General features: G+C 43.6%; 1 protein-coding gene across 4 annotated transcripts in view; it reads right to left on the bottom strand.

The window, feature by feature from the left end:
* Positions 1–2,715: 2,715 nt before the first annotated feature.
* ZBTB7C (zinc finger and BTB domain containing 7C) overlaps positions 2,716–14,942 on the bottom strand; it is a 317,379-nt gene continuing 305,152 nt past the window's right edge. For all 4 annotated transcript variants that reach the window (XM_075932697.2, XM_075932700.2, XM_089779457.1 and 1 more), the window contains one exon: positions 2,716–7,853. In XM_075932697.2, the coding sequence (XP_075788812.1) occupies positions 7,217–7,853 (637 nt within the window). In that variant the 3' untranslated portion in view covers positions 2,716–7,216. The remainder of the gene's footprint in view (positions 7,854–14,942) is intronic.

Genomic DNA, 14,942 nt, shown 5'->3' with positions numbered 1-14,942 from the left:
TTCTATGATTCTAAGAGGTATGGACTCTGAGCTAGGAGGGTGGGCTCTGGGGTTGGGCCAGAAATGAAGGGTTCAGGGTGCAATAGGGCCTCTGGACTCCAGTAGGGCATTGAGAGAGGGTAAAGGTTCCACTAAGGGTGCAAGCTTTGAGGTGGGGCAGGGAATGAAAGGGTGCATGGTGTGGGCCCTGGGCTGGGACTGAGGAGTTTGGCGTCTCAGAGGGAATGTGGGTTCTGGGAGGGAGTTTGAGTGATGAGGGAAGTTCAGGGCTGAGGCAGGGATTTCGATGTGGCAGGAGGTGAGAGGTACAGACTCCGGGAGTTTGAATGCAGGATGGAACTCAGGCAGGGGGTTGAGGGGCAGGAGGGGGCAAGGGGTGCAGGTTGCAGATGGCACTTACCTCAGGCAGCTCCCAGAAGTGTCTGGCTTTTCCCTCTGACTCCCACGCTGCCCCATCTGCAGGCACTACCCTCACAGCTCCCATGGGTTGGGGTTCCCAGCCAATGGGAGCTGCAGAGCCGGCCCTTGAGGGGCAGCATTCAGAGTCCTCATGGCCATGCTCCACCTAGGAGCTGGAGGGAAATTCCAGCCACTTACAGGAGCCACACGGAGCCAGCGCAGGCAGGAAGCCTGTCTTCGCGCCACTGACCAGACTTTTAATGGCTTGGTCAGCAGTGCTGACCGGAGCTGCCAGGATCCCTTTTCAACCAGGTGTTCCAGTCCAAAACTGGACCCTTGGCAACCCTACCTCAGAAAAAATAAGGCTTGAGAACCCCCACATTGCCACAAGTGTAGACCAACCTTAAACCGTCGTTAAAACAGACCCAGGACTTCAGTAAGAGCTTGATCCTGTGCAGCATGGGTGGGGGCGGGGGGCAGTATGTTGGGAGCAGAAGAGCATAGTAAACAGTGTTGTGCTGAAGATGGAATGCAGGGCATTCTGAGCCTGCATTCATGAGAGCACTGCTAGGCAACTGCCAAATTTCTCCTGCCTAGTAGCAAGAGGCATCAGCCTCAAGAGGTAGCAAGGAGCGTTGGCCTAGATTTTTAAAGGTATTTAGGTATTGTGCCATTCAGACTTGGGAGCCTATCCTAAGTCATTTTCAAAAGCAACTTATGCACTTTGGAGCCAAAGTTGCTCTGGCATCCAAGTCCTAGAGACTGGCGCTTTGCTCTGAAAAAATTGAAACATTCAAAACCAAAAATCCCTGACATCATAATGTGGCTTAGATGGGACTTCACACAATCTAACCCCTGCCAAGATGCAGAGTTTGTTGGATTTAAAGATGAATGTTTTTCAATGGTTTAGGCAAACTGAAAAAGGAGGGAAAAATGTGTTTCTTTTACTTTTCTAGATTTGTTTTAACCTTTACAAAATAAAATTGAAGTAAAATTTGACCAGAAAATCACTGATACGGAAAATTGGAAGCTTTTCCTTTAGACAATGTAGAAACAAAATGTTTCAATTTTTTAAAAATTTACTGATTTTTTTTTATTGCACCAATTCGGCGAATTCAGTATGACTGCCTGAAATGTTTTAGTTGATCCTAAATTGCATTTGTTTGTGAAAAAAAAGTTTTGTCTGCAAAATCTTGTGTCGCTCTCGTTGCAACGCCTAGCTGTTACAAAACTGAAGTCTGAGTGCCTGAGGAACATGAGGCTGGTGCTTAAGTTCTCTCAGAAACACCAGTTCTTGCCTCCACCCAAACCTTTTGTGTCCTGTACACATGAGGATGGGAGTGGGACTTCCATTCAGTGCATGCTTCGATGCTTTGCAGAATAAGGTTTGTTTTCTGAATAGGGGCTTGGATCTGCAGGGAGTTTGGGATTTATGATCATAGAGTCATAGAAGATTAGGGTTGGAAGAGACCTCAGGAGGTCACCTAATTGAAACTCCCGCTCAAAGCAGGATCAACCCCAACTAAATCATTCCAGCTGGAGCTTTGTCAAGCCTCTTCTTAAAAACCTCTAACCAACTCTCAAAACTACCCATTCCAGTGCTTCACCATCCTCCTAGGTTTACAGGAGCGGTCGACAAAGGCTTCCCTTGTTGACTGATCCGCATCTTGACTCGCGCGCTGTGCCGACGATCAGCTGAGCCGGCACAGCGCGGCGGCCATTTTTATTTTAATGAAGCCGGGGATATTTAAATCCCCGCTTCACTGACTATGTCGGGTAGCCTATTTTACATTTCTCTGTGGGCAGAGGCATGTATTCTAGACATACCCCTAGTGAGGTCTGGTCTTACCCTAGCAACTTATGTTGATACAGTTACATCAGTCAGGGGGTGGAAAATCCATACCACTAAGCAACGCAGTTATACCGACCTATCTGCCAGTGCAGACCATGCTAAGTCAAAACTACAGCCTCTCAGGAAGATGGATAGAGATTACCTATGCCAATGGGTGAAACTCTCCTGTCAGCATAGGTAGCATCTTTGCTGAAGCACAACAGCAGCATGGCTGCAGTATTTTAAGCGTAGACAAACCCTCAATGTAGAGGACTTAGCTTAACCCTTAAGGCTATTGAAGCCCACATAGGAGCATCTATTGCACCTTCATGGGAGGCTGTACCCTAAGTAAGGACTTGCAAGCTCAAGCCCTAGGTATTGCTGGGTGCTGAGTTGCTCTGCAAAAGGAAGCGGAATGTTCCATGGTGCTGACTGGGGTATTGGGATGCAATGTGGCTATATTCAGACTTATCTAGGATACTGGGTGTTTCAGGTTATATTTTATTTTGTCCAGGGGTGTAAAATGTGCAACAGGTATGTTTGTAGGACTGCCACCTCATTAGCCAATAGGGTTACAACCAAAAATAAATCAGACCTAAGAAATCTAACAATATACTGCTCTACAGCAATTAGTGCAAGTCAAGTAAAACATTGGTTCAACACATAAAAAAAACAATTAAAAAGGCATTTCCAGGCCACAGGTATTATACACTGCGCTGTAAGGAGGTCACATTTTTCAAGGGGAAGAGAGCGTGGGAAAGCACACAGTAAGCATATTTAAGCTTAGCCTGAATTACATTTTTGAACCTTTCCATCAGCCTCCTCCACCAGCCCCCAAAATCACAAATTTGGTTTAAAAAGCACAGGATTTTCAAAGAATGCTAGAAGGTGGGGACTTTTACTCTCTGGTTTCTGAGCCTTGTAGGCAAGGACATTTTGACACTTTTCTCTGCAAGCCTGAACACTACAAACTTGCGGTTTTGATGCAAGCCGAGAGACTCCTGCAATCACCTGACTCCAGGAGCTGGGGCTTCAAGTAAAACACCAACTATCTTGAGACACATGATAAAAGAATGAGCGTTGGAAACATTGGTTCCTTCACCATTGTCTGTGCAGTAGCTCTCTACCTTCATGCACCCGGCCAACTATTCTACCCAGCCAACGGGGAAGTGGCCTGGTGGCAGAGTTGCTCTCACTCTCCAACTGTCCCTGCCCATTTGTGGGGGCTCATGAGAAACTCCTGTCTGTACAGAATGAAACATTCTGCAGGTAAGTTCTCTCTTTTGCCTTTTCACAGAGACAAAAGAAATATGATGACATTACCATTATCAGGCTTACAAAAGTAGTGGAGAGTGCTCAGAAGTTGGCAGAACTGGCTCTCTCTCTCTTTGCAGCACCTGCTTTTAAAAACCGCGGCCTCACGAGACTCATAGACTTTAAGGTTGGGATGGGTATGTTTATACTGCTGCCGGAAGCGTGACTCCCAGCTCGGGGAGACAGACATGCGCTAGCTCTGCATGAGCTAATGTGCTAAAAATAGCCTGGGCCTTTCAGCACAGACTCAGTATAGACCTGGGGAGCTGAGCAGACTTGGATTCGGGTGGCTAGTCTGTGACACAATTTCTATGCTGCTACTTTCTGAGCAGTAGCTCAAGTAGAGCATATCTGTCTACCCGGGCTGGGAAACACAATCCCAGCGGCAGTGTAGACATATTATGCTAGAATGATCTGTCCCATTATATTGTGTAACTATAGTGCTAATATGTTTTGTGTGTATGACTTATCAACCAGTTTATCGATATCTTTCTGGTACTGAGGAGGATGGCTGCCTGAATGAAATTACTGCATGCTTTTTTTAGGAGTTTGTGGCCAACTGGGAAATTTGACCAGCACTTAGCACTTATCCTTTCACCTTATTAACTGAATATCCGGCTACTCAAACATCTGGTGTCTCAAGGTGATTCAACTGGGGCTCTACCAGTTGGACAGAGTTATATGTGGTTTTCTGTATGATTTCTAGTCACTGCTCTTATGAGGAATGTCAAACACTCTGTTGGTTTTAGACTTTTAATGTCTTAGTCCCATTTTTCAGGTTTCTGGCTTTTTCTAAAAAATTGAGAGCTATATCGTTTTTTAGCTGTGACAAGAATGATAGGCCATGAAGTCAACAAGACTATACTACATGTGTAAAGTTAGGCATATGCTTAAGTACCTTTATTATCTGGGCCATAATAACAATGGTGAGAAGTGGAAGAAGATGCTACCTCACTAGCATGACCAGACATCCCAATATTATTGGGACCATTCTGACATTAGGGATTTTTTTCTTAGATACGCAACTATATTGCCTTTCCCCCGATCCCTGAATAAAGGTCCCACTTTTTGACACTTGCTATCTGGTCACTCTACACCTCATCAATAGTTCAGAGAGAATGTCCTCAAACCTATTTCCTGTCCAGGCAAAGGGCTGGATTCAGATCTCACACCAGTTGAAATCAGAAGGGACTTTATTGCAACTAACAGAATCACACTGCTATAAATGCCATCAGCCTCTGACTCTCCAGAAACAGCTGAAAAGAATTTAATTGACAGACACAATTGACATGCAGTTCATGATTAGGAGAGCAGTGCAGAGTTATGGAAAAGTCATGGGGAACGCACAGTGAGTTGCTCACTCTAATGTTTCCCTCCACCTGTATATATATACCTGTGGCCTGACATCACTGCACAACATTGAAATGTAAAGAAACTGCAAGGCAGAGATAGAGTCTGTTATATTCCTCCCACCATGAAATGATCTCAGCCAGCTACATATAACCAAAATGAGCTCATTCGGGGAAAATCAACCTTAACTTCTTACTTATTGTAAATAATAAGAGCAATGGTTTCTGCTAACCATAAACATTGTAGTTAGACAATTAAATAAGGAGTGACTATCTTACAAAAAGCCTTTGGACACAGCCAAATTTGTATAATTCTGCAAACAAACTGGCATTTAAATGTTGCTGTAAATACTTGCCATTGGTTGAACTTCTGGGACTTATCTTTCCAATGTTTTCCACACACACACAAGAACCAAGTCCTGCTCATAATTTAAGAGACTCAATTAATACTGTTTAATAAATATGCAAAAGTAGCTTGTCTTTTTAAAAAATCTATAGGGTCAACAAAAGTTAAGGATGATTGTCCCATGATTAACTAAGGCAAACTTGTTTGTGAATCTTTTTTTTCCCTTTCTCTTTTTGTACATAAAGCAATCACATAAAAATAGTTATAAATAGAAAACTTCCAAAGGTTTTTGCCCCACAGACAAACAGGAAAAAAAATAAAAACAAAAAAACAAAAACAACAAAATTAAAAACAAAACCACACCTTGCTTCAAGTTCTTGTAGATTATACAGTACTCAGCATCTTTGGATACTTTACAAGACTCCAAATCGTAGACAAAAACACCTGAAATAACCAGTTGTCTGCAAAATGTAGTTTGTATAAGAAGTCGGTACATATACAAAAAAAAGTCTGATGCAGTTTTAAAAAGTTTTCTTTCCAGTCCCCCTGTTCATTTCACAGAGAATCTCTGAATTTATTTTTGGGGGGAAGGGAAGGGGGAAAACTCCTGTCAGGCAGTTCATCAGAGTAATTTTTTAAAATGTGTTCTCAAAGCAGAGAGGAACTATTTAGGCTTGAAGTGCTTCTTGACAAAGGGAATCATATGTGAGAATGACTCCGAAAAGGCTACTCATTTTGTCCTCTGGATGTAGCAATGTCAGTGCTCCAGTAGAGAGACCCCCTCATTGAATTGTGACTGAAGAGCAGCACCTTTGATGAATGAACTGAAATTTAAAAAAAAAAGGTGGTCCTCTGCTTCCCTTTGATTCTGCTAAACCCAAAAGATAACAATAAAAAGAAGAGAGAACACACCCTAGTTTTTAAAATTTACATTTTCAAACCTTGGTTAAACTTAAACCAGTCTCTGTATTAGCATCAAACTAACAGCAGCAGACTCTTAATATGAAGTTATCACCACTGTGTAAAAGGTGAAATAAGAAGCGCATTGTTATAAGCTCTGTATTTCTGAGCTGACAAATGCTGAAACATGATTTCTACTAGCATGCAGTGACAGTCTTGTATTGGGGACTCTCTAGAATAATCATTTTCAATCAGGATCCTCGGAGCAATATCCGAATCCTTTTCCCAGGTGATCCTGTACAGCAGGGTCTTTGTATGCGCAGAACTCAGTCAAGAGACATTTGCTAGTAATTGTGAAAGACCCGAGACCAGACCTTCAGCTGCAGTAAATCACCATAGCTGCACAGTGCGGCATTCATTTGCACCAGCTAAGAATCTGGCTCTTTCAGACTGTTTTTGTCATTTGATTACGGGGTTAAAAACACAATTCTTATACCCAAAAGCACCAAGGAATTTAGAAGTGACAAAAAAAAAAAATGGTTTCCCATCTTCACTGATGTTCAAGCTGACCATCTGGAAAGTCATGGAAATCTCCTTCTGAAGTGCTGTCGTGGCCTCCACACTAAGGCCCATGGCTTTCAGAAGCATTCAAAAGACCAGCAGCCTGCAGCCTGAAGCTTGACCCTTCCCACTCCCTCAAAATTGGATTCCGAGAGTTAAGGGGAAGCTCTAGTGTTGGGAGGTGACAAGCTTGTCAGCTGATATGCCAAGCGCTGTACAAATGGTCTAAAGGGACACCGACAGCAGACTGTTGCTGGTGGAGCCACTGATGCACTCAAACCCCATTTCCTAGTGTAAGCATCAGTCACAGACTAATATCAACAGCAGCACTTCTCTCGGAATAACGTCCGTTGTTTGTTTGGGTGTAGCGCTGCAGCACAGTCTAGATTCACATGGGCAACCAATCATTTATTTGGCGTGAGATGATGGGAGACAGCAGGCAGGAATCAGAGGGAGTCATTCACTCTATAAGAATGGTACAGAATGTACCACACCCAATGGATGGGTTGAATTGGTTTAATTGCTAGCCTCAGAAATTGGGGCTACATGGTTTAGTCCAGGCAATCCATTGAACCCTGTGCTCCAGGGGTCCGGGAGAGGGAAGTATGGCCGTGCTGAGATGGTCTCGTTATGGCCCAGGGCAAAGGTAAAGATGCCCCCGTTCCTTTCCATGTCCAAGTGTGTCCTCCCAAACAGCTTCATTTGGGTTTCTTCAAACTGGCTCTCTAGATCTTGCAAGTTTAGCGAGTTCTTGGCCCCACTCATGAAGTGCTTGTGGCTGGGGCCTGGAAGGCACACGGCTGTGGTGCCGAGATGGCTGCTCATCTCCTCCAGAGTCGGAGGCATCATGAAACCTTTCTCATTTGACTGGCCGTTCTGTGCAAACAGTAAGCTGGCCGCCCTCCAGGCTGCAGGCTTGCGCCCTCTCCTGGGCCTGGATATTCGACAGCTCTGTCGCTTGATGTGGCGGTGGAGGTGGTCGGAGCGAGTGAAACTCTTGTAGCAGAATTCGCACTGGTAAGGTCGGACGCCCGTGTGAATGCGCATGTGGTTCTTCAGGTCATAGTTGTGCACGAATTTGGCGTTGCAGTGGATGCAGAGGTATGGCCTTTCTCCTGTATGTTTCCGCATGTGGATTTTTAGCTTGTCCTGCCTACAAAACAAAAGTCAAAGTCACCTGTTGTCACTTGAGCATAAATGCTTAAAGGTGCTGTTACTCTAAGCCCCAGCTTTAACTTTTTTTTTTTTTTTTTTGGTCTCAGAGGGTTATCCATGTTAGTCTGTAACTGCAAAAACAACAAGGAATCCTGTGGCACTTTAAAGACTAACAGATTTATTTAGGCATAAACTTTTGTAGGTAAAAACACTTCATCAGATGCATGACCCAAGCTCCTCTGCTGTGGCTAGCAGGGCTGGCTAAGCTTGCAGTATAGTACCTGCATCCTTTTAAAGGATGCAATGCTGTCTCCCCTTCTAGCAGTGGTTGGGCTACATATTGATGCACCTACTGCAACTTTAGCTTACAGAGTCTTTTAGTTCAAGGAGTAGAGGCTTTAAAACCCCACAGTCCCAGGTTCAGTCCCCCCGGGCTCTCTAGCATGGCACATGCAACAGATGAAAGGTTTGACTCTACCCTGTTACCATCAACTCTGTCTATGAAATTCTGCCTTTCTTGTGTTGTTCCAAAATGTACTTTGCACTTAATGTTTTCTAAGTATTGCATGTTCTGCTACAGCCCCACAATCACATCCTTCTACTTTCAGGTCCTGCATCCGGTCCCTACACCTTCAAAATAAATTGTTTGATTAAAACAAAAAAAAAATCCTTTCCTATAATCAAAGATAGTTTATCTTTTACTGGAACAACCTCCATTGTTGAGAGACAAGTTTTCGAGCTACTCTCAAAAGCATGTCTTTCTCACTAACAGAAATTGGCCCAGTAAAAATATAATCTCACCCTGCTGGTCTGTCCATTATCCTGGGACCAACATGGCTAAAACTGACCTTGGTGAGACTGGCATTGCTAATTAATGCATCTTGGTAAAATATAATTTGGTGCTAAATCATCCCTTCCTGTTATACTCCTAATGACCACTAGGTGTCTCATGAGCTTGCTTTTTAATATGATTCAGTTTAAGATTCTGAGATTGTTGTACAATAGGATATTTACATTTAGCACTAGCTGTTTACAGTGATATTCCAGGTGCTTGCACAAGGATTTACAATTTGTCATATACATGATTTAAATTAAATGGATATTGTGCAGCTCCAAAGTTAGAATTCAGAGAAGATTTTTAAAAGTGCCTATTGGATGTATTATCCAAATGACATTTATTTGTTAAAAGAAAAATATATCCTTTGAAAAAATCTAAGACCAACAGAAACATTTCCATGATTTTTAAAAAATTCCATTGATTTTTAAAAAATGAATAATTCTCCTGCAATGTTTGCAGCATAACTTAAGATCCTAGAAGGGGAAGCTGTGTAGCCCATTTAAATTGGCCAAAGGGAGAGAAAGGCAGAAAGTAAACAAACTGCATAGGAGTAGAAAGTAAATCTGATTTCTGAAATCCTTTTGCTTTTATTTATCTAAAATGTGTGTAACGTGATGAAGATTAAATTATATTTATATATTCAAACAAAAACATGACATTAAAAGAACATTATTAAGGCTGCAAAGTCAAGCACCCAGAAAATTAGGAAATGCCAGAATTAAGGTTGGCTGAGCTAACAGAGTAATTGAGAGCCGTAATTGGCAGGGGCGTCATTTCAGAAAAATTCTCAGAGAGAGGGAGGGGGTCAAACTTATGTATATAGAACATGTATGTGACTATATTATCAGATGTGAGGGGGCACAAAATAAGAGCATATAGACCTATGGAAAATCAGGGGCAAACCAAAGTTGGAAGGGTAGTTGCTCTTTTTGTCCCTTGCAAGTGAGGCCCCTGGTAGTCAGTTATCATCCTCGCATGGACCGGCACTACAGAGCTATGGGCTTCTTTGCCTGGGTTTCACAGATTTTTGCTGACTGCAGGGGAATCTTAGGTTCCCGTGCAGTCTCTGGAGGGCAGTGCGTTCCAGCGGTCACAAACTCTTCTGCCCTTTCCCCACTAAGGGTGACCCCTTCTGCCCAGTTCCCTCCAACAAGTCCCTGTGCTAGTCCTGTTCACCCTCTACCTCAGCTCCTTGTCCTAGCCAGTCGCAGTCTCCGCCCTCAGGCTTCTCATCCTGGCCCCATTCTCCGTGCCCAGCCAGGCTAGTCTCACCGCTCTGGATTTTTTATCTCACCCTACTCCCAGTCTCCTTGCCAAGCCATTCCCAGCTCCTCCCACCTTCACAGCTCCTGTGCCCAGATAGTCTCAGTCTTCCCCTCACTGTCCCTCATCTGATCTGTCTCTCTGTCTCCCACATTCACCATCTCAGCCCCAATCTCCTTGACCACAGTTCCAGTCCCCTCCCTCCCAACTCCCTGTCTGTTTCCCTCTCTTCCACACTCCCACCAGCCTCCAGTGTCTCCTCTACTTCCAGCTTCTTGTCCCAATCTATAGAACTCTACACGGATACAAAATTTTTATCCTCATCCGCATCAGTATCTACAAAAATGAGCTGCGGATAGCTGTACTGACATCTGCAGATGTGGATACCCATGGATATAAAGCGGATATCCACAGATTTGCAGGGCTCTCCCAATCTGTCCCTCAGCTCTCCTGCAGGGCCAACTCTTGTCTCATTTGCATTTGAATCAGGCAACTTCCTCCTCTGCCTAGCAGAGAGGGTCACTGAGAGCACAGGAGAGAAAAGCTCCCTGTTTTCAGTTCAGATGCTCAGCCCTTCACAGTCCTGTTGCGCCCTGGTGGATGGTATCTTTCGGGAAATTTAGCTACCGATCACATATACATTTCTATTTTTCAGAGGCTCGTAGCTTGGCCAAATTGGGGTAGATTTTCATGGGGAAGGCAAAACGCACATCCCTGACAAAAATGCCAAATTTCAAATCCCTCCTCCAAAGCCCAGGGACACTAGAGCTTTGCAAAGAAAAGGTCATCGGAATTTCTTAAAAGAGCAAAAAAATGTATTTTTCCCTAGCCTCATTCTCAGAAATGGCTGGATCATTCGGCTGACATTTTTTCAAAGCTGCCTGAGGCAGACTTCCAGCATGGAAAACTTCACCTCGAGTGTTTAAAGTTGTGCAAAGTTATAAACAATTGAAAATGGGGTCCTATTTTGGGAAGTATCAGGCAACAGTAACAAACAACCACATATCAATTTGGTTCAAATGTCATCGATACTCCTACAACACAATATAATTTTAAAACAATACACTTTAAAAAATATATAATTTTATAGGCTAACCCTAACTCTAACCCTTTTCTTGGATGCTATAATTGCATAATATAGATACAGGCACAATTGATTCAGAACATTATGAACAACTTTCTGCAAGACACAATCTGGATCATTTAACACAATGTGATTGTGAAACATTTAACAGCTCTACAATTACAGGAGAATGTTATGGACAGCTGTTATGGTTGCCAACCCTCCAGGATTGGCCTGGAGTCTCCAGGAATTAAAGATTAATCTTTAATGCAAGACTGTCATGTGAATAATCTACAGGACTACATCCAACCAAAACTGATACCCTAACAGCTTTGAATAGAAGCCAGAGTTTTATACAGTACGGGGGGTTTACAGGCTTCTTTTTCTATTTTTTAACAAAAATTATCAACTTCTTTTTTTTTTAAAGCACTTTCAGATGATTTGGAAGCATTAAGAGATGCACAAACGTAACTTATGGAACCCCATGATCTTACCTTTCTTAGACACCCTCTCCCTTTTTGGTCTGCTAGCACTTTATAGACTAACAAAACATGTAGATGGTTTTGTTAGTCTATAAAGTGCTAGCAGACCATTTGTTGTTTTTCCTGTATAGACTAACTCCGCTACCCCCTGAAGCTTCTCCCTCTTTGGTTTGTCACACTCGCTGGGTGCACCCTTGTTTAAAAGAGGCCCCAGTCCTGCACAGACTTATAGAAGGGTTTGCCTGTGAATAGTACCCTTTGAAGTCAATGGGAATACTCAGTATGTAAAGTTAAGCATGAGTCTTTGAAGAACTGCGGGCTTAAGTTACATAAATTCTCTGGGACAGAAACGTGTCTACCTGGTTGTGTATACAGCACCTCGCACAGTAGGGCCTTGTTTGCTGCCACACCACCATTAATAACAACAGATTAAAACAGGGGTTTTTCTGGCTTGAAAAGTCTGTCCTTGAAAACCGTGTGCCTTGCTGGGAGCAACATGGCTACAATAATTCTGCAAATGGGACAGCTAACACTTTGGCAGTTTTCTCCCCACCTTCAAACCTTAAAAAACCAGACTAGAGACTAGGCGATCTTCCTTTTAAACAACAAATGTCCTATTAATTAGCCCTGTTCCTTGCAATCAGATTTACACAGGAACAAGGGGTCGTAGATCCAGCTGTAGAATCGGGAGCTTAATCTATTCTTTAGCTGGAGGAGAGTCTCTGAGTTCTGCAGTGTTCCCTGAATTCTACAGCACCAGGTGGCAGATGTCTGTTAGGAATCGCAAGAATCATTCGTGGGCATCACACCCACTGTAATCTAGGTTTAAAAAGTCATTACAATCGGTCAACATTAAGCCAATATTCCACTGAAAACATACCTTGCTTTCTTTGTAACAGACCAAAAAAAAACCAAAAAAAAAACAAACCACCTGCATGAGTTAAAGCTGTTTTAAAATTCTTTACAAATATCTCAAGGCTTTTAAATACCCGCTTTATTTAGTGAATCAGAGTGGGAGGGGAAGCCTTTAGTGTTGTGATTAGATAGTATGATCTTGGGGCAGATCCTGCAAAAATTTAGGCCTGTGAACTTAATTCATATGAACAGCAATCAAAGTGCGGTAAATTTACATGCCAGCATAATTCTAGGTAGGATCGGGGCTTTAGTTTTGCTGGACTTTCTTTGTTACTCCTTTAGTTACTTTCTGCTTCTTGGATATTAATTTAGAAGCCATGTAATAGAGAAAATCTGTGTGTGAAAGCAGAATGTGTAATACAGAACTCTTATGCTGCAGTGGTACAGAATCAGAACCATTCATCCAAGCCCCTTTGAACTATGAAGTTGGGATAACCGGGTTCTGGATCAGTTGTACAAAACCAAAGCAGTCTCAGTATGTCTGGATTTAATATCTTCTGAACTTGTCTGTATTAGTGTGCAGAGTACAACATAAGAAAACAGTTAGGGCCCAAGTCCTGAGTTCAATGAGAGTCATACATTCAGAGGGTGTTCAGAATCAGGTCCAAATTGAAATCTACCTTTCACCTTTAAAAGGACAGGTGAGATTTGCAAAAGCACTCAGTCCTGGCCTAATCCTCTGCCCACTGCAGTTGGTGGAAAACACCCTGCATTGACCTAACTCTCTCTGCGTATGTCTCACTAGCCCCCTAGTTCGATCTAGGGAGGCTAATGAGGGCGACTGAAATTGCAAACGAAGTGCAAGATTTAAATATCCTGCGCTTCATTAGTATGTTCCCGGCCGGTCGTCATTTTAGAAATTTACTAGCCCGAAGTAACTGCCCGCGTCTACACGCGGCAGTGAAGCGGGATTCCGAATTAAAGCCCTAAATCGAATTAGCTGTTATTCCTCCTGGAATGAGGTTTCACAGCTAATTCGATTTAGGGCTTTAATTTGGAATCCCGTTTCACTGCCGCATGTAGACGCGGGCAGTTACTTTGGGCTAGTCAATTTCTAAAATGGCGACCAGCCATGAACTTACTAATGAAGCACTGGATATTTAAATCCCGCACTTCATTTGCAATTTTGGTTGCCCACATTAGTCTCCCTAGATCGAACTGGGGGCTAGTGTAGATGTACCTTCTGTTATCAATGGAAAAGCTCCCATTGTCTTCCACAGGGCTGGTGACAGACATAGCAGGGGCCTGGGCAATATGCGTGTGTGAGGCCTTGGCTCTGGGCCCTGGGAATAGGGTTGCCAGATGGTTTAACCAAAAATACCGAACATCCTCCTTCCCAAAAAAAGAAATCACTGGGGAAAACATTCTGTTGAGGAAAAAAGGGGGAGACCAACGCTGTTGAGCAAAAACAAAGGACCCCGAGAGTTATTAAGCTAAAAAAATTAAAAATTAAAAAAATATGTGGCCCCTTTAAGAAATGCTTTAGAGGCTTTTTGGCCCTAACAAGCTGTTCACAGCTGTCCGCCATCTTGTCTTTCTGCTCTGGGCCGGACAGCTCCCCTGCGGAACCAGGTAAGCACCCGGGATTTTCGCCTCTTGGCTGGGGAAAAAATCAGAAAATATCAGACATTTTAGATATCCAGTATTTTCTGAATTTTTTTAATGGACAGGAGGTGAAAATACCGGACTGTCTGGGTCAATACTGGACACCTGGCAACCCTACCTGGGAAGGGGCGGAGTCTTGGGCAGAAGGGACAGGCCTAGGGGCAGCCAGTCCTCAGCACCACCCAGACCATGCCAGGCCTCCCCCAGCCAGCCCTCAGCATGTCCTGGCAGCAATTTAAATCCCCCCCCCCCCATGCCCCGGCAATCCTGGTCTTCTATGAGAGCAAAGTCAGATCAATGCTAAGCACTTTTGAAAATCTCACCCCACAACTTCTGGAAAAGCTACATCCATATTTAAGTGCATGCAGCATGCTGGGACCTGGACTTGGCTGAGCCCTCTAATTGCTACCACACTATAAATGATTAATAACAATAAAGAGACCATTAAGTGTCATGTCTCATTTTACGGGAATTGCTCACTGAAGGGACAAATTCTGTCTCGTCTGTATGCTTAGCTCCCACTGGCATCAAGGGAGAACCGCAAGAGCATCCCAGATCAGAATTTGTCCCAGAATGTTTTTCTAAGGTAGTATCTTCTCCATGAACAAAGCGCCCGGGATGGCACATAAGCTGCCGCAAGCTACAGCATACCAGTTAGGATCAATTGTCACTGAGACTCTTACAGTTGGCTGCAGACAGGTGCGAGTTTGGGGAGAGGTGTGGAAGGGGAAGCAATATGGAGCTTCTTCATGGCTGGCTGTCGGTTCCACCCAACTAGTGGTCAGAGCACTATAACTGGGATGCAGAATCCATAGCTTCTATTCCCTACTCAGCTGCAGGCCTGTGAGGTGACCTTGGGCAAGCCACTTCACCTCTGTTTCCCCATCTGTAAAATGGGGACAACAATCCTGACCACCTTTG

The sequence above is a fragment of the Pelodiscus sinensis genome, chromosome 6 (genome assembly GCF_052426305.1).
Source record: "Pelodiscus sinensis isolate ZL-2025 chromosome 6, ASM5242630v1, whole genome shotgun sequence".
Lineage (NCBI taxonomy): Eukaryota > Metazoa > Chordata > Testudines > Trionychidae > Pelodiscus > Pelodiscus sinensis.
Note: the sequence above shows the minus strand (reverse complement) of the source record. Positions and strands in the feature narration are given on the sequence as shown.